The sequence below is a fragment of the Tenrec ecaudatus genome, chromosome 1 (assembly GCF_050624435.1).
Source record: "Tenrec ecaudatus isolate mTenEca1 chromosome 1, mTenEca1.hap1, whole genome shotgun sequence".
Classification (NCBI taxonomy): domain Eukaryota; kingdom Metazoa; phylum Chordata; class Mammalia; order Afrosoricida; family Tenrecidae; genus Tenrec; species Tenrec ecaudatus.
The window spans coordinates 5,003,061-5,022,941 of record NC_134530.1 but is presented as its reverse complement, the minus strand read 5'-3'; the positions used below and the strand labels follow the sequence as shown (position 1 = coordinate 5,022,941).

Sequence of the window (19,881 nt, the reverse complement as noted above, 5' to 3'; positions counted from 1 at the left end):
GTGGCCAACCCAGGTCCCTTACAAGAGCCTGTGTCCACAGCGGCACAGAACAGGCAGTGTGCGGGCAGCACTGTGCGACTTGGTCCAACCTCAGACTAACCCACAACTTCATCATAGTGCCCCCTCGTGGCAGATGCTCTGTGGGCTGTCTCTGCCCTTGTGGGATGGTCTGTCTCAACTTCCAAACCAAACTCATTGCCATCAAGTCAATTCCGACTCAGCGATCCCATAAGACAGGCTAGAACTGACCCGATAGGTTTCTGAGACGAACTCTTGACGGGAGCAGAAAGTCTGTATCGGCCACTGGAGGTGTCGAACCACTGACCGTGAGGTGCTTAGCACAACACGTAACCAGCCTAGTGTACTACCATGGGCTGAGGCCGTGAAAAGCAGCTGCTTCCTGTGATCTGTCGCAACAACCACAGTGCCAAGGGGAACGCTGGCAGCTGCCACCTGCCTGACCAGACATTCATTCCCTGGCCTGCTCACTCCATGTCCTTCCCGGCAGCCTATTGAGTCCTTTCCTTTATGGTTGAAATATACAGAGCCGAACATAGACCAACCCCAAGTGTGCATACCAATGATATTCCTCAAGGTGTGTGGCCTTCTTCACCCTCCTCTTCCAAACTCTGGGTCCCCATTAGCAAGCTCACTTCCCATCAAACCTTCCCAGTTGCTGTTGCCAACTTGAGCCCTCATACCACAAGATCAGTCCCAGCGCCATCGCGTCTACACCGACTCTTAGCAACACCAAGTAGATGTGCCTTAAACGAGTCCAACTCTGGAGGCCGGCGTTCGTTGCCCATTGAGCCAAACCATTGTCTGATTATAGGAGGTGTCAAGGAGATACTATTCTCCACTTCAGGTTTAAGTTTTTTCTGGAGCCACAGTTTCAGGAGTCTAGCCCACCTCTGTGGTCCCAGAAAGTCTGAATTCCTTTACAGTCTGAGATTCTGTTCCGCATCACCCACCCCTTTTGTTGACCCTGGTAGCCGGACACCACCCGGTTCTGGTCTCCTGGCAAATGAGGCAGCTGCTCATTGGGGGAATTGGCCACCTCCTGACAACCCTGGGCTGCTGTAGGTGAATAGAGACGGGCCAAGTGCATGAACCCTTGCAAGCTTCCTCTCCACCTTTTTTTCTTTTCAATGGGCTAAAAAACACCATGAGAAACTCAAGGACACAAAAGGACTTCTAAGATATAGGGGAAAGACGCCACTTCTGCCCTAGAGGCCCTTCCAGGAACACTTGTGCACATACGAAGGTAAACACGGTGTGGGGGTGAACGGTTCATCTGAGTCACCTCTGATTCAAAGCTGCCCAAGCCCAAAATGAATCATTGCCCCTTCCTGTGCCATCTCATGATTGCAGGTCTGCTCAAGCTCCTTGTAGTCCAGCTGGTTCTGACTCATAGCAACCCTGTGTACAACAGAACAAAACACTACCTGGGCCCGGGCCTTCCTCACCACTGTTCATGTTTGAGCCCATTGTTCTAGCCAGTGTCAGGCTTTCTTGTTGAAGGTCTTTGTACAGCCCCTCTACCAAGCATGATGACCTTCTGACCACACTTCCAAAATAGGTAAGATGAAATCTCGCCATCCTTGCCTCTGAGGATTACTCTGACTGTAATTCTTCCAAGACGTGTGCTGATTCTTTATGCTGGTCCTTGCAATACTCTGCATCGCTATAGTTCAAGTGCATCAATTCTTCGGTCTTCCTTATTCAGTGGCCAACTTTTACATGCATGGGAGGCTATTGAAAATACCCTGGCTTGGGTCAGGTACACCTTAGTCCTCAAAGGAACATCCTTGCTCTTCAACATGTTCAAGAGGTCTTGGGCAGCAGATCGGCCCAATGCAGCATTCATTCTCTTGACCGCGGCGTCCGTGAGCATTGATTGTGGGTCCAAGCAAGACAAAATCCTTGATTTCAGCCTTTTCTCCCTAGCTCATGATGATACCTATTGGCCCAGTTGCAAGGATTTTGGTCTTCTTTACATTAAATCATAATCCATAATGAAGGCTGCAATCCTTGATCTTCATCAGCAAGTGCTTAAGGTCCCCCTCACTTTCAGCAAGCAAGCTGACATCTGCATATTGAAGTTTAAGCCCTCCTCTAATCCTGGTGTTACGATCTTCATAAAAGTCCACTGCTCTGATGATTTGCTCAGCTTGCTGACTGAATAAGTATGGTGAGAAGATTCTACCTTGACACACCTTTCCTCATCTTAACCAGGCAGTTTTCCTTTGTCCTGTTTGCACAACTGCCTCTTGATTCACGCACAAGTTTCAAAGGGCGAATGTGTACTGTTGCAGAAATCACATTCTTCCCAAAGTTATCCAGTTTATCACGGTCCAGTCTAATGCCTTGGCATAGTCAATGAAACAAGTAAACATCTTTGTGATATTCTCTGCTCTTGGCCAAGAGCCATGTGACATCAGCAATGATATCCCTTGTTCCACATCCTCTTCTGAATCTGGCTTGGACTCTTCTGACTGCTCCCTATCAATGTACTGCTGTAACCCCTGTTGGATGATCTTAAGCAAAGTTTTACTTGCATGATATTGCTCTCCAATTGTCCAAATCTTTGGGTCACTTTCTTTGGAATGGCTACAAATATGGATCTCTTTCAGTCACTTGGCCAAGTAGCTATCTTCCAAATTTCCTGACATAGAGGAGTAAATGCTTCCAGTGCTTCTCCAGCTTGTTGAAACATTTTAATTGGTATACCATCAATTCCTGGAGCCTTGATTTTGACTATTGCTTTCAGTGCAGCTTGGACTTCTTCCTTCAGCACCATTGGTTCTTGCTCACATGCTCCCTCCTGAAACGACTGAATGTCGCCTAGTTCTTTTTTTAAAAAGATCATTTTATTGGGGGCTCTTATAAAAATCCATCCATCAGTTGTATCAAGCATATTTGTACATACGTTGCCATCATCATTTTCGAAACATTTACTTTCTATTTGGGTCCTTGGTATCAGCTCTTTTCCCTGCCCCCCTCCCCCCCCCTTGTGAGCCCTTGATAAGTTATTTTCATCATCTAGTTCTTTTAAGTACAGTGACTACATACACTTTCCATCATCTTTCCATGCATCCTGCGTCATTCAATATTTTGGCTATAGAATCTTTCAATCTTGCAATTAAAGACTTTAAATTCTTTTTAGTTCTTTCCACTTGTATTTTTCAGTCCTTTCAGTTTAATGTAGGCTGAGCATGTTCTTTTTCTAGGTCTTTGCACATTTCATTCTAATATTTGAATAGCTTCTTGAGCTGCCCTTTGAAATTGTCTGTTCAGCTCTGACGTCATCATTTCTTCCTTCTGCTTCAGTTACTCTACGATCAAGAACAAGTTTCGGAGTCTCTTCTGACATCCACTTTGACCCTTTCTTACCTTCTTGTCTTTTTAATGACCTTGTACTTTCTTTATGATTTTCTTTTTTTAACTCATTTTATTAGGGGTTCATACAACTCTTACCACAATCCATACATACATCAGTGGTGCGAAGCACATTTGTACATTCATTGCTCTCATCATTCTCAAAACATTTGCTCTCCACTTAAGCCCTTGGCATCAGTTCCTCAGTTTTTCCCTTCCCTCTCCACAACCCCCTCCCTCATGAACCCTTCATAATTTATAAATTATTTTGTCATATCTTGCCCTGTCTGACGTCTCCCTTCATCCATTTTTTTGTTGTCTGTCCCCCAGGGAGGAGGTCACATGTAGATCCTTATAATCGGTTCCCCCTTTCCAACCCACCCTCCCTCTACCCTCCCAGTATCGCCATCTACACCACTGGTCCCGAAGGGATCATCCACCCTGGATTTCCTGTGTTTCTGGTTCCGATCTGCACCAGTGTACATCTTCTGGTCTAGCCAGACTTGCAAGGTAGAATTGGGATCATGATAGTGGGGTGGGGAGGGAGGAGAACATTTAGGAACTAGAGGAAGTTGTATTTTTCATCATTGCTACATCGCACCCTGACTGGCTCATCTCCTCCTGAATACCCTACTGTAAGGGGATGTCCAGTGGCCTACAGATGGGCTTTGGATCTCCACTCCGCACAGCTCCTCTCATTCACTATAAGATTTTTTGTTCTGATGAAGCCTGATTCCTGATCCCTTCGACACCTCATGATCACACAGGCTGGTGTGCTTCTTCCATGTGGGCTTTGTTGCTTCTGAGCTAAATGGAGGCTTGTTTACCTTCAAACCTTTATGACCCCAGACGCTACATCCCCTGATAGCCAGGCACCATCAGCTTTCTTCACCACATTTGCTTATTCACCCGCTTTGTCTCCAGCGGTTGTGTCAGGAAGGTGAGCATCAATTGAATAGAAGAAAGTATTCTTGCATTGAGGGAGTACTTGAGTGGAGGCCCGATGTCCTTCTGCTACCTTAATACTAAACCTATATGTACATAGATCTATTTCCCCATTCTCATATATATATTTGTTTATGTACATGATTTATCTAGACCTCCATAAATGCCCTTTGCCTCCCAGCTCTTTCATCTATTTCCTTTGACTTTCCTCCTGTCCCACTATCATGCTCAGTCCCCACCTGGGTTTCAGCAATTCCTCTTGGTTACATTACCCTTGATCATGTCCTACCAGGCCTCCCATATCCTCCTCACCACCGATTTGGATCATTTGTTGTTCCTGGGTTTGTTAACAATACTACCTTTCCTCCCACCTCCCCCTCTCCCATGTCCCCCCGGAACTGTCAGTCCCGTTGTTTTCTCCTCCACATTGTTCATCCAGCCTATCTTATTTAGACAGGCCTGTGGAGATAATAACATGCACAAAAACAAGACAGAGCAAAATCAAGCAACAATATACAACAAAATAACAACAAACCAATGACAAAAAAAGAAAACACAAGAAGAAAGAAAAGCTTGTAGTTAATTCAAGGATTGTTTGTTAGCCTTTAGGAGTTTTCAGTCCAGTCTGTTAGGGCACCACGCCCTGGCCCCAAAGTCTACCATCAGCATTTCCTGGGAAACTTGCTGCTCCGTTCCCTTGTTCTGTTGCACCCCCGTAGTGTTTTGCCTCCGTGTGGCGGGATCAGATCGGGTGCAATTCCCACACAGTGTCTCTGGTGTTGTCCCCGGTAGGGCTATGGGCCCTTGAGGGGGGGTCATGTCTCATAGTGGGGTCGGCATGTGGTCCTCTCTATGGATTGGCTGCTCTAATTGGGAACATTGATCTCAAGGTCTGTTGGGCCAGGATGTGCTGCACTCTCTCCTTCTCCCCCTTCATCTGCTCCCGTGTGCTCTGATCAGATATGTCGCTCTCCCGGAGCTGCAGATTCAATGCCGTCCTTTGAAATAAATTCTTCTGGGGGGATGAATGCTTTTCTTGATGCCATCCCCAAGCTCATCAGGTCTCCGTTCATTAGTGTTTAGTGCAGCAAATCGTTTTCTAGATAATCGAGAAATTTGGGTAGGGTAGAGTCAAGGTCAGTTTGGGCTCTCGTGCACTTGTTTTGATTTTCTTCAGCTTCAACTTGAACTTACAGATGAGCAAAATGGTCTACCCCACAGTCTGCTCCTGACCTGCCTTTAGCTGCTGCTACTAAAGCTTCTCCATCATCTCCTCTCACAGTTGTAGTCAATTTCCTCACAGATGTAGTCAATTGCATTTCTGTCCATTCCGTCTAGACAAGTTTATGTGTATAGCCTTTTGCGTTGTTGAAGAGAGTTATTTGTAATGAAGCCATTGATTTTGCAAAATTCTACCATGCGATCTCCAAGTTTGTTTCTATCACCAAGATCTAACTGCCGCTCTTCCTCTTTGTTTCCAACTCTTGCATGCTAATCGCCAGTAATGATCATCTTGATTGCGTGCTTGATCCATTTCAAACTGCAGAAGCTGGTGGAATGCTTCAATGTTCTCCTCACTAGTTTTAGTGATTGTGCAGACATGTGAATGATAGCTGTTAGTAACTGACTTTCCTTCTGTTCGGAGAGATAGAATCCCATCACAGACAGCATTGTCCTTCAAGATAGATCTTGAAATGTCCTTTTTGTCAAATGCAAAGCCATTCCTCTTGGGTCATTCCCAGTAATTTCTGATTCTAAGTGGCTAATACCAGCCCATTTCGGCTCCACGCCTAAAGTATGAATTTTTATGCATTCCATTTCATTCTGAACGGCATCCAACTTTCCTAGATTCATTCTCTGTACATTCTAAGCATCAATTGTTGATATTCACAGTTGTTTCTTCTCATTTTGAGTCACACTCTATGTCTTTATTCCCACAGGTTTTATAACTCCATTCACATCATTATGGTCAACTCTGCTTTGAGAAGGCAGCGCTTTCTCAGTCATGTTGTGCGTGCTTTCTGACCTGAGGGGCTGGTCTCCTGGGCCTGACCCCTGACAAAGTTCGAGTTCTTTTCATGAGGCTTTCAGTAAGTGATACATATTTTAGTGCCTTCCGATCTAGGAGCTCATCTTCCAGCTGTTAGTGCATGCATTCGATTACACCATGTGCAGACACTATAACTTACCCACCAGAGAAGGTTCCATTCTGATTCATAGACTTTTCAACTGGCTGGTTTTCAGAAAGAGATCACCTGGCTTTTCTTGCTAGTCTCACTCTGGAAGCTCTGATGACACCTGTCCTACTGTGAGCGACTCTGATGGTGTTTGAAATCCTCATGGCTCACAGACCCAAACTAGCCAAAGCCTCGTGTACATGATATGGCTACACATACCTTGGTACATGCTTAGGCCGTATGTATGAGTTTACAAATTCACAAAACAAATTACATTTGTGTGTTGCTGTTGTTTTTAATTTGGGACAATATAGCCACCACAGATGCCAGAACCTATATATAGGTATCTTTACCTTTGGTTTTGAAGTTTCTATCTTGGAGAATGAACCCCATCATCACACTCCTAGCAGGTGCTGTCCAGTTGGTTCCAACTCATAGCAACCCCCTACACACAGAAGAAAAATTATATATGTATATATGTGTGTGTGTATATATGTATATGTATATATATATATATATATATATATGTTTGAGCCCATTGTTTCAGCCACTGGGTCAATACATCTCATAGCGGGCCTTCCTCGTTTTCACAAACCCTGCATTTTACAAAGCATGAGGCCCTTCTCCAGGACTGCTCCCTCATGATCATGTGCCCAAAGCCCTTGAGATGAAGTGTTGCCACCCCTGATTCTAAGGTGCCCTCTGGCTGTACTTCCTCCGAGGCAGATTAGTTTGTTCTTCTGGCCGTCCATGGTGTACCCTTGCACTAGCTTCCTCTGTTAATACGAGGGCCTGCGCAGGCCCTATCATTTATCTTACCACTCCCAGGAGTGGACACATGTTATTCCACACTGTTTGTTTCCTTTAAAGCAGGTGTGGCAAGCTTTTTCTGTCCAGCTTGTAAAACAAAAGCTCACAGCAGCCAGCCCTAAGTACAACAGAATGAAACGCCACCCGGTCCCGCGCCATCCTCACACTCGTTAGGCCCCAGTCCATTGTTGCAGCCACTGGATCGGCCCATCTCGCCCAGGGTCTTTACAGAGAAGGCTCTTCCTCCTTTTCACCGACCTTCTTCTACCCTACCGACCGTGATGTCCCTTTCCAAAGACGGGTCCTTCCTGATGACATATCCGAAGTATGTGAGCCTTGCCCTCCAGGCGCCTAAGGCCCATTTCTGTTTGTGTTTCTTCTGAGGCAGATTTGTTTGCTCTTTTGGCAGGCTGTGGTACTTTCAGTAGTCTTCCCCACCACCACAATGCAAACACATCGATTCTTCTTGGGTCTTCCTCAGTCAACGTTCAACGTTCACATGCATAGGAGGCACCATGGTTTGGGCAGGCTCACCTTAGTCCTTGTGTTAGTCTGGGTTGATGAGAGAAACAAATTCGTAGACACTCATATGTGTATAAGAGAGAACTTGATCTCAAAGAGCAATTGTGCATTAAGTAAACATCCCAGTCAAAAAAACAATGAAAAAAATAAGACACCATCCCACTCTAGTCCAAATCAAGTCTCTAAGTCGGGTATCACCTCATATATCCATAAATTCTTCTTTAGACTCATGAAGCCATGCAATGACACCAAATGCGGGAAGATAACAGGCCAGTGGGTGAACGGTCTGTGGTTCCAGTGGTGGTGACAGCAGCAGCACTGGTGTGGGTCTCTGCATGGTTCCTCCAGCTCCAGGGCTCTGATTTTATACATGTAGCTTCATGTGTAAGGTGACCAGATTTTAAAGGGCACCAGCGGGACACCATTGATAAAACTCATATCCAGGCGAAACAGCCACATGGCAGCCGAAAACTGTATACCTTAGCTTGTCGTGCATCCTTTCCAAAAATCGGGACTTTTAAAAAAACACTGGCGGGATGCGGGAAAAATTGTTAAAAAGCGGACTGTCCTGCCCAAAGCGGGACATCTGGTCATCTTATCCATGTGGCTAGTCAACAGGAATGTCTTGTAGGGAGTGAGCCTGTCTGTGTCTGGCTTCCAGTGAGCTATTTTTATCTCCATTTGCTCCTCCCAAATGAGGTCATCAAGCTGCGACCTGATTGACAGGCTAGACTCCACCCCACGGCAAGTTGACAGATTATTTAACTACCTACCACAGTCCTCAAAGTGATCTCCTTGCTCTTCAACACCTTCAAGTTCATTCTTTGCCAATCTTGTAAATGAAACTTGCAATCTCACTGACATTTGAATTCCAATGTCTCGTGTGTGAGGTTCAGCATCGGTTCATCTTTCTGCCTGTTTTAGTTTCTGTTCAGGCCCTGTGCCTACCTTTGTTTTGACCTGTGGTTGGCCTGGCTGATTATAAAGGAACTCAGTTCCCTGTCTTACATGGTGCAAAGCATAAGAGGGCTCAGTGTGTTATTGGTCCATCACCCTGGAATGTCCACTGCAGATTTAAAGAGTGTCTGGGCCGTAATCAGAGTCGGAGGCATGACGCACAGAAAAGTGAGGAGACCAGTTGAAAAATCACAGAATCTCTGCCACCCAACAACAAAAAGAATGCTTCAAGCCAGTCCATGGAGAACAAGATGTCATCTAGTCGCTGCGTGGTGCAGTCCATTAAAGGTGCCAAGCTCACCAGAGGGTGGTGGGTGCAGGTCCGCCTAGTTGGCACATCAAAAGAAAGACCTGGCAGTCTTGTCCGGAAAGACCGGCCACTGAAAACCTTATGTGCAGAGCGCGGTTCTACGGGGACATGCGGGGTGGCTGTGGGTTGGTGACAGCGTGATGAGTTTATGACAATGGGGTCACTGAGGGGTCGCCGGGTCCTGGGGGCACTGCATCCTTGTTACCTCTGAGGTTAGATGATGTCCGCTTGGTTTTTAGCCCCTTCGTAATTAATGAGGGGCTTTTGGTGGCGCAACGGTCAGGTTTTCCACGGCCTACTGAGAGGTTGGTGGTTCGAGCCCACCCGGAGGCTCCGAGGGAGCCAAGCCAGGCTAGGGGTGGGAATCGAGCCAACACGGAGACCAGATATGAAGTCTGTGGGCGGGCAGCCGGGTATAATGCAAATCGCCCGTGCCACGTCCCATCTTCCTCGGTCCATTTTCGACTCCGTCCGCGGTTCCCGCTCTGAGGTGGATGCCCGGGCCGCCCCTCGCGCTCCCGCCTCGGTCGCGCCGCTAACGGAAGAGCTCGCGCCCAGGCCCCGCCCCCAAGCGGCGTCCCTACGGCAGAGGGGGCGGGGCGCGCGTCACGTGCTCCCAGACGCAGACGTGGCCTCCGCCGAGCGCTCCACGGGTCCCTCGCCGCGCCCCGTCCGCCGCGCAGGCTCCGCGGACCCGAGCCCAACATGGCGGCGCCCAGCGGAGGGAGGCGGCGCGGCGCGGGCTTGTGGGCCGCGCTGCTGCTCGCGGCCGTGGCGCTGCGGTCGGCCGAGGCGGTGTCCGAGCCCACGACCGTGGCGTTCGACGTGAGGCCCGGCGGCGTCGTCCACTCCTTCTCCCAAAGCGTGGGCCCCGGGGTAGGTGCCACCCCCTCGGGGAGGCTTGAGGGACAGTGGCGGGGGGGGGGCGCAGACCTTGGGGGCGAGGCCTGAGGAGAGGGGCCCTTCGAGCGTTGGGACGCTGTGGGGGGCATGGTCACCACCCTCGGGCCCCGTCTCGCCCACCGGTCACCCCTCAGCAGCCACCTGTCCAGCCAGACCTGTCCCCAAGTTTGGGGGTCAGGGAAAAGCCCCCCCAAACAAAGGCAAGGCTCACCCCGCGCGAGGGGGCGTATAGATAGTGTAGACTGAGGTGGAGCCGGACTTCCGGGTGACCGAGTCGCCTGCCCCACGGGGTCTCCTGGGCTGTGGCGCTGCAGGAGTGCGCCACCAGGGCTTTCTTCCGCACAACTTTCTGTTAGCGGCCGGCTTCACCTTGTGCCCCGGGCCTGGCCTGAGGTCAGGACCCCGCCCCCCCAGCTCAGACCAGTTTGTTTTTTTCCCCATGAAGGTGGTGAGGCCCGGCGTCAGGTGAGAAGTTCACCTGCAGCCAGCAGGCCTGGGTCTAGCCCAGTTCTGCCTCCAGCTGGCCCGAGAGGTCACTTCCTCTGCTGGTTGCTCGTTGCCTTGTGGGCGTTTTAAGCAAATCCCAGGGAACGGTCAAAGACACCATCCATGGAGTTGTGTTTGTAACGCCTGGGTTTGATTCACTGCCGTCCACCGTCGAACCGGTGTGTAGGGGTGAAGGTTAAATCATAACCCCTTCGCTCCCACCTCACGTCGGCTGTTAGTGGTGAGAACTCACGCAGGAGGGGCCCTGCTGAGCTTCCACAGGAGAGAGCTGCACCTTCAAACCCCATAAGCAATAAAGCGAGTATTCAGCAAGAGCCCATGTTACCAGACCCGGGGGAGACGTCCTGTCAACGCCTTACAAAGAAGGCCGTTGGTGTGGGGCGGTGGTCAGCCGGACTGCTTCCAGGGAGGGCAGGTGCTGGTAGGCCTTGGAAACGCAACGGCCACCAAGTGCAGGGAAAAGCGGCCACCAAGTGCAGGGAAAAGCGAGTGACATCCTCTCAGCTGAGAGTAATGTCCTGTCATTCTGCTGCTTATGAATCTGGTTGGTTTTTTTTTAATCAATGTGTCCCATGTTTGGGGCATTCCCCATTACACCTTAGAGCAGCGGTTCTCAGCCTGTGGGTTGTGACCTCTTCGGGGATCGAACACCCCTTTCACAGGGGTCGCCCGATTCATAACAGTAGCAAAATGACAGTGATGAAGTAGCAACAAAAATAATGTTATGGTTTGGGGAACCAATTACAAGAATCTACGTATAGCCTCCTCCCTGGGGGATGGACAGCAGAGAAGAGGACGTGGGTGGGGTGGGGTGGAGAGATTGGACAGTGTAACATATGGCAAAATAATAACTTTTTAATTATGAAGGGTTCAGGGGGAAGGGAGGAGGGAGGGGGGAAATAAGCCAATATTAAGGGCTAGAGTAGAAAGCAAATGTTTGGAGAATGATGACGGCAACAGATGTACAAATGTGCTTGACACGATGGATGGATGGATTATGATAAGAATTGTACGAGCCCCCAATAAAATGATTTAAGAAAAAGAAAGAAAAGAATGTTATGGTTGGGGGGTCACCACAACACGAGGAGCTGTATGAAAGGGTCGCGGCGTGGGAAGGTGGAGAACCATTACCTTAGAGGCTGTTTGTTGTGCCTGGGTTGTGACTTACCCGCCCCTTTGAGGCTCACAGTCCAGTCATGTCTAAATCTTCATTGTGTGCACAGCAGCCGAGGACTTCCTGATAGCCAAGTCCTTGGGGTGGTACGCCCATATTACCACTTACCAACCCGCCGCTCGCCCAGTTGACACTCCTGACTCATGGCAGCCCCGTGTGTCCGGGTAGAATTGTGCCCTGGAAGGCTCTCGGTGGCCGGTTCTTGGACGTCGGCTGTGCTCACCACTGTACGCCCGACCCTGCACAAGGTGGCTGGTTCTTTTACTGGGTGGCAGGCCTTTCTGCTGGGGCATCGCTGGATGGACTCCCATTTTCAGCTTAGTGGTTAATATCCCCTGGTAGAGATCTGTACACAGAGGTTCAGAGAGGTTTTCACTTGCCCAGAGCAGAAGAGGGAGGATGCTCCCTCCCCCAGGTGTCCCCGCTTCCAGAACCTTCACCCCAAAAGGTTGGCACCAGAGAATGACCCCCTCGGACTATCTTAGTACAACTGCCTAAAGGTGGGCAGGGGGCTCTGGCTTGACGAGACCATCCAACTCGGTCTCAGAAGAAGCTCTGAGGGCCTGCTCCTGGAGCCCAGAGGACCGCCGCTCACTCCGCCTCTCTTTTCTCTGGCGTCTAGGACAAGTACACCTGTGTGTTCACCTACGCTTCTCAAGGAGGGACCAACGAGGTGAGTCATTCGAGACCAGAGTGCAGGCCCAGGGCCACTGTCATCACAGTCTGTGACATGCACTCCGGCTTCACCGGGAAAAGAGAGTTCCCTCGGCATCAATAGTGGCCCCCCAGTGAGCAGAGGTGTGGACAGAGGGAGGGACGAGAGAGGAAACCAGGGCTCCATGAGCCTCTGTTGTGGGTGGCCGTCGACCGAGTGCTGAATCAGAGCAATGCCCACTTGTGACAGAGCACCAGGCTTTGCCGGTCCTGCACCAGCCTCGCAGTCCTCGGGGTGTTTGAGTTCATCACTACATCGCCTGTGCCTGTGCCAGTCCGTCTCCCCGAGGGCCTCCCTGGCCTGTTCCTTTACCAAACTGGATGCCCTCTGCCAGCGATTGATGCCTTCTGGTGGCTTGTCTGAAGTGTTCTGTCAGGACCTGTAGGGTCTTCGCTGGCTGGTGTATCAGAAATCGGTCTCCAGGCCTTTCTTCCTCATCTTAGTGTAGAAGCCCCACTGGAATCTGCCCACTGTGGTTGACCCTGCTCGTATTTACAATGCCTGTGACACAGCTCCCAGGAGCCCTGGTGTAGTGGTTATGCATTGTGCTGCTGACCACAAGGTCTGAAGTTCGAAACCACTAGCCCACTGAGGAAGAAAGAGGAAGCTTTCTACTCCCGTAAAGAGTTACAGTCTTGGAAACCCATAGGAGCAGTTCTGCCACATCCTGTGAGTCGGCAACAACTCGATAGTGGTGAATTTGGTGTTTGGGTTGGTGGCATAGCTTCCACCAAAGCCAGCAGAGTATGACACACTGGCAGATGAGTGGTGGAAGACTTTATTAGACATGATATATGAGGCCAGAAAGGGGCCCTGGGGCATAGTGGCTGCTCACCGTAAGGCTAGCAGTTCTGGGCCACCAGTGGCCCCTGGGAGAAAGCGGAGGCTCTGCTGCATTCAAGAGCGACAGTCCTGGGACCCACTCTGCCCTGTAGGGTCGCTGTCAGCAGGAGTTACCTTGAGGGAAGTGAGTATTAGATCAAAATGAACGTCGTAAACACTCTTGAACCTGGAGTAGCTGGGCGAAAGGAAACAGTGACAAAATAACACCTGAGCAGAAGATTCCGATGGGCAGCCGGCGAAGACTACGTATCAAAAAGTGTCAGTGTCACCTGTCTTGCAGAGACCTGGAGTTCAGCACCACAGGGGAAGAAGGTGCTCGCTCAGCAGGTCTCAGCAGTGAGAGAACTGAAGGAGGGGAAAGTCTCAGAATGGGAAGTCTACGGAACGCTGACGGACGCCGGAGACACCGGAATGCCCAGACTCGCTGTACCACAGAGAGCTGGTTGGCTTTGAGCCGTTTCAGGAGGCTGCATCGGATCGAGAACCAGTGCTGGAATACCAATTGAATTGTTGTTTTTGTGGTTGTTGTTTTTTTTGGGGGGGGTTAGTAGAATTCTATCAACATGGACAGTTGGAGGGGGGTTAGAATTCTATCGTTCAGCATGGACAGTTGGAGGGGGGTTAGAATTCTATCGTTCAGCATGGACAGTTGGAGGGGGGTTAGAATTCTGTCGTTCAGCATGGACAGTTGGGGGTTAGAAGAATTCCATCATCACCATAGACAGTTGGTTGAACCTGCTTGGGCATCCTCACTGGCCACTGGGGCATCCCCGCCCCTGTTGTTCCTGGTGTGAGTTCCTTGAGCTGTGCTTTGAAGCCACTTGCTAAGCCCTTTACTGCGCAGCTCCTGGAGGGCAGCCCTGGCCAGGGCCCCGTGAATCCCCAGTCTCTCGGAGACAACAGCCGGGGTGATGAGCTTACAGCGGGGAACTTCTTTACAGAGCTTCTCGTGTGGCTTTGTCCAACTAGACCACGTCACTCAGCTTGTCCCGAATTTTGCTTTTGGGCCACTACTTCTTCACCCTGCCCCCAGATTGGTGTGCGAGGTCTTAGCCTTTCCTGGCTGGCATCCTGGCATCCCCCTCCTTACCGTCCCGGGCGGCATCACGAAGCCCAGAGAGCAGCTACTACCGCAGCAGCCTTGCCCAGATGTCGGGCCGGAATACCAGCCGGACTGTCCCAGCAAACAGACAGCGCCAGAAGCACTCATTCATCTGCGCCAGGGAATCTGGAAGACAGCTCCCTGGCCAGCCGACTGGAAGAGATCCATTTGGGGGCCCATCCTAAAGAAAGATGACCCACCAGAATATGGGAATTACGAGCAGTATCATTAACACCTTAATGCAAGTAAAATCGTGCTGAAGGTCCTTTTAAAGTGGCTGCAGCAGCATGCATCGATGGGGAGCTGCCAAAATTCCAGCCCGAGTCAGAAGAGGATGTGGAACTAGGGGTATCGTTGCTGGTGTCAGGTGGATCTAGGCTGAAAACCAAAAACAGCATATACAGGTTTGCTTGTGCTTTACTGGCTCTGCCTTCCATTACATGCTGTGGATAGCATTGAGAGGAATGGGGGTTCCAGAGCGCTTGATTGTGCGCCTAAGGAACGTGAACATAGACCTTGAGGCAGTTGTTTGGACGGAGCAAGGGGACACTGCGTGATTTGATATTCTGACAGTTATGTATCAGGGTTCTCTCAGGAAGTAGCTGGTGGGTTTGAACCGCTGACCTTGTGACAAGCAGCCCACCATGTGATCCACTGTGCATCCTGGGCTTGGGGCCACGGGCAGGTGTTTTTATAGGGGGTGAAGGGGTAGGGGAAGAATGCTGAGTGGGCAGGTGCCACCTGGTACTGGCCCTGGTCACACAGTCGTTCCCTGTGTTCCCGCTTGAAGACTGCCCTTCTGATTCCCGTGAGATGCCGTGTTGGTCTGAGTCCATCGGGAGATTTCAGTGAGCTCAGTCGTTTTACCAGCAAAGGGGTGAGCACAGCCCGGTGGTGTGGGGCTCAGGGCCCCAAAGGCACCTGATGTTTTTGTCTGTCTAGGTCTATGTGTTTGCAGGTGGCTGGCTCCCGCCACAGACGAAGTTTGCTGGCTTTGGAGAACAGGAACCAGCCTGAGGGCTGGCTGTGAGAGCCTGGCACGGGGAGCCTGTGTCCTGGGCCAACCCGACCTCACTCTCTCGCGCGCACTCTCTCTTTCTCTCCAGAAGTGGCAGATGAGCCTGGGGATGAGTGAGGACCATCAGCATTTTACCTGCACCATCTGGAGGTGAGCAGGGGGCCCAGCGAGGCTGGCTCTGGCCTGTGTGGGGCTCAACTGTGAGGGTTCCCAAGTCCCCAGGGTGGGGAGCTTCCCCAGAGCATGCTGAGAAAAGGTGGGCCAGCCGTGAGTACAGACAAGGTCAGCAATCCGTGTGTGCAGAGGGAGACGGGGCCAACCAGCCAGGAAGGGGCCCGACCCTACCCTCTGCCTGTTCAGATCACCCCAAACCCCAAAACCAAGCTCACTGCTATTGCAGGGGCTGACTCACAGCAATGCGGTGGGACAGTGGGGAACCGGCCCTGTGAGTGTCAGAGGCTGGGACATGGACATGTCTTACCCCCTAAGAGCTGGCTGGTGGTTCTGAACATGTAACCTCTTCACCCCCAGGGCTTCTCAAAGTGGACACCTCACAGGTCGTTAGTTGTACAGTTGTCAGCACTCAAGTTCCAGAACATTCCATCACCCCAGCCAGAAACCCGTGCCCCTGGACACTCACTCACTCCTCATCCTGTGCTTCCAAGTCGGTGCTGTTGACTCTCAGCGCCCCCCCCCCCTCGCCCGATCTTCAGGGAAGCAGAGCGCTAGGCCTTTGGGGGGAGGGGCAGGTAAAGGTTCTGTTCACAGGCCTCCACTCAGCCACTTCCTGTCTGGATTCGCAGTTGGGGAAATTTGGTGTGGGTGGGTCAGAGGGCCCTGTGTCCAGCTCCTGCCGCTCAGGTCCAGGTTTGGCTGTGTGTGTGGAGCGGGTCTTGGCCTTCGAGTCTGCTGAGAAAGACACCCCGGCACCAGGGTGCGTTGGGCGTGGCTGTGCCATGTGGGGCCCTCGGGGGCTGTGGGCGTCTGCACAGCGTCAAAGTGGCTCAGGGTGAGGGCTGAACCTTGTCACAGGCTACCGTGGGGAGAGCCACCCATGCCACCTGGCCTCCCACCTCCGCAGACCTCCCCATCCTGCCCCTCACCCCTGTCCCTGGGCTTCATCACCCTTCATGGGAACCATGGCCTCCTTCAGCTCCATCCTGGAGCCCCACCGACTCCGGCAGGACGGGACATGCCCAGGGAGCCAGGCAGGCCTGCGTGAGGGAGTGAATGAATGAGTGGAGCCGTGAGTGAGCAGGCGAATGAGTGAGTGGGTGGACGGTGAGAGAATGGGTGCGCCCTGAACAAGTGAGCAAATGACAGTGAGAGCGGGCCAGTGGATGAACAAGTGAATGAATGAGTATGGAAGGAGGCAGACAACATGAAGCGCGAGGTATGATGTGCTGCCTCAACTGTCCAGATGGGCAGGTGCAGAGGGCCAAGGGGAGGGACAGTGGGCAAAGAGGACTAGTGACCGTCAGGGCAGCTCACAGGAAGCCCCTTGTCCACTGGGATGCTGAGGTAGGGTAGAAATGGCCCCACGTGGAAAGCATCATTAATGCCACCCAGAGGGAGTTACCAGTTAACTCTCCGTTAGGTGTATTTACGGTATCCAGGACACCACAAAACAGGTACCGGAGCTGTGAATGTCAGGGTCACAGCCCAGAACAGGAGAGCAACTTGTCTGAGAAACACCAGAAGAACATTCCAGCAAAGGGGGCCAATGCTGAGGAGTCCCTGCCGGTGTCCCAGAGTCTGACCCCCGTGGGGCCTGTGGTTTCTAGAAGTAGCCCCTCCAGGCTGACTCCAGCCCACCCCTCACACCTGTCTTCTCTTCACAGACCGCAGGGGAAATCCTACCTGTACTTCACCCAGTTCCAGGCTGAGGTGCAGGGTGCTGAGATCGAGTATGGCATGGCCTATGTGAGTCCCAGGACACGGTGCAGGGCCAGGGACTGCCGGGTGTGTGTCACCCACGTCAGTGTCGCTGGCCTTGTGGGAGTGCAAGCAGAGACCTTCCTTTCCACTGAGGACTTGTGGGGCAGGGGGGAAAGGATCCCAGCCTAGCAAACCCTGTAGGGCAGTTCTGCTGTCACGGGGCCGCTAGGAGTTGGGATGTACCCACAGCAGCCACGGAACTCAGAGTTGGGGTGGAGGGTGGCTGTGGAGGCCAAGCCCACTCTCAGAAGTGGACTCGCGAGGCAGCCTCGACAGGATGCGGAATGGAACACTCATCTCTGAGGACAGAGGGGGTGGGTGGTGGTTGTGTGCCCTCTCCGACGGCGGGCGCCTGTTCCCCTCCCGGACCCGGCCGCTCAGGGTGTTCCCTTGTTCCCTTTCAGTCGAAAGCTGCGTTCGAAAAAGAAAACGACGTGCCCCTGAAAAATGAGGAGTTTGAAGTGACCAAGACAGCAGGTTCGTCGGTGGGCCTGGGGCGGGAGCCGACAGCGTGCCAGCAGAGGGAAGATTCAGGAGGGCTCATGTTTCCCCTGGAAAGGGCCAAGGAGTCCCGCAGTTATTGTGGGGGTTACAGGAGGGCTGGGGTCCTTCTGCTGCTGGTCTCTGTTGGCAGGCTGGCTCCACTCCTCCCGCGTCTGAGGCCTCCGCAGGCGCTGTACAAGTCCTGAGGAGCCGGGAGGCTGGGAGCCCACGCCAGCTCTCTTGTCTTGCAGTGGCCCACAGGCCCGGGGCCTTCAAAGCCGAGCTGTCCAAGCTGGTGGTTGTGGCCAAGGCGTCCCGCAGTGAGCTGTGACCAGGAGGCCCGCCGGGCCCTCATCTCATCTCTGAGCAAGGCCAGGCCCGAGGACTAATGTGTTCCCGGTTTTCTGGGGACACCCTCAGCTGGCAACCCGGACCGGAGGAGTTCACGCCGCACGGAGGCCTGGGGGACAGATCCAAAGCTCCTTTCCGTCTCTGGACCGGCCCTTCCCCCTTCCCCGCCTGTTGCTCCTCACGTAGGACCTCGTACAAGACCTGGCTGAGACCTTCGGCAGGCGTACGGCCCCTCCAGAGAGGTGGTCAGGACAGAGGCTGCTGTGTGGTGGCTCCGCTGGGAGTCTCCTGGCCCCTCCTGGGGTCTGGGCCGCTCACAAGAGCAGCCCTTGTCCCTCAACCTGACCTCTCGGCTTCCTGACCACTGCGGGGCCCACAGCCCTTGTTGGCAATCAGGAGGTTTTTCTTACAAACCTCTCCTCCCCACCCCCAACTCGGCCTTTTGGATTGTGGTATTTAATAAATAAGACAGGACTAAAGAGGAACCCCCACCTGGGGCTTGGGCTGTGGCCTTTGGGGCAGGGGAGGGGACCCTTTGCTGCGGACGCTGGGCGGGGGGCTGCTGGGCCTGTGCTCGCCACGCGGGTGATAAGAACAGACCCTCAGGGCCTGAGGGGGGCACTTTGCTGAAGTGGTGGCCGGAGCTCAGAACCTACCTCTGTTAGCCCCCCAGCCCCTACAGAGGGTACCACTTGCCTGAGACAGACGTGCCAAGCCACAACATGGTAGATGCCCCATGCTCTTCCCCCAGGTGTGTACCACTGTGTGTGCCCTGCGCCCATGTCTAGTGGCGGCCAGGCCCAACTCCCAGCAACTACGTATTGGTGGGCGGGGCTCCTCCTGGGGCTGCGTGGCTTTTCTTCAGAAGTAGATCACCAGCCCTTTCTGCTGAGGTGCCTGTGTGCAGCCCTGAACTGCCGGCTGGGCAGCGGGCAGCGGGCATGTCCCTGCTGGCACCAGGCGCTCGTGGCTGCCTTTTCAGCCAGAGGAGCAGGACCCCACTGGGGGAGGGGGAGTGGAGTGAAGTGGGGGTGGGGGTGGGGCAAGACCAAGTGCTCTCTTCAGAGACGTTCTTTAAAAAAGAAATGGGCTAACGAACACTGGGAGTCAAGTGGCCAGCAGCTTGAGGGTGTCCGAGACTAGGCTGCCCACTCCTTAGTAGCCAAGAGGAAGGGGGGTCGGAGCGGCTGAGCAGCCTAGGCACAGCTGTTGAGAGCACACCCCCGCTGCTAAGCAGAAGGCCAAGGGTTTGAGCCCCACAATGGCTCCAAGGGGAAACACCTGGCGGCCTGCCCCCACGAAGATGCCGGATGCGGGGAGGGGGAACCCCAAGGGGCCGAGCCATCGGTATCGCCCCATGCAGCCTCGTCCATTGGGAACGGGATGTTTGGACACGTGCTGGGGTACCAAGTGACCACCTGCCACTAAGATACAGGTCTGTCAGCAGAGTGGGGCTCCGAGGGGCTCACTGGCTGGCATCTTGGGGACATCAGTTTCCAGGTCCACGGCCGAGGGGCCTCGCGCTGCCAGGGTTTAGATTGGTGGGCAGGCAATGTGCACCATGGGAGGCTGAGGTAGGGACCAAGAGCCGTGGCTGTGGAGCAGTGCAGGGGGCTACCAAAGGCCAGGAAGGACCCTGCCCTGCCCACCCGCTGGACTCGGATTCCAGTCCCCAGCCCTGTGAGGCAGTGTGCTGTCCTGCAAAGCTCCCCTCTGCTAGTTGGGTAGGCAGCCCTGGGGCTGACCGA

General features: G+C 52.7%; 1 protein-coding gene across 1 annotated transcript; it reads left to right on the top strand.

Annotated features, from left to right (window-relative positions):
• The first annotated feature begins 9,722 nt into the window (after positions 1–9,722).
• Positions 9,723–18,624, top strand: MYDGF (myeloid derived growth factor). Its single transcript, XM_075545106.1, has 6 exons — positions 9,723–9,975; positions 12,306–12,356; positions 15,450–15,511; positions 17,203–17,284; positions 17,704–17,776; positions 18,034–18,624. The coding sequence occupies exons 1-6, from the start codon at positions 9,805–9,807 to the stop codon at positions 18,111–18,113; spliced, it is 519 nt and encodes a 172-aa protein (XP_075401221.1). The 5' UTR covers positions 9,723–9,804; the 3' UTR covers positions 18,114–18,624.
• The last annotated feature ends 1,257 nt before the right edge of the window (positions 18,625–19,881 follow it).

Bases quoted from the DNA above. Each gene is read 5' to 3' on its own strand.
- MYDGF (XM_075545106.1), top strand. From the start codon at position 9,805: ATGGCGGCGCCCAGCGGAGGGAGGCGGCGCGGCGCGGGCTTGTGGGCC. The intron at 9,976-12,305 runs GTAGGTGCCACC...TCTGGCGTCTAG, and splicing joins CCCAAAGCGTGGGCCCCGGG to GACAAGTACACCTGTGTGTT. The intron at 17,777-18,033 runs GTTCGTCGGTGG...CTTGTCTTGCAG, and splicing joins TGAAGTGACCAAGACAGCAG to TGGCCCACAGGCCCGGGGCC.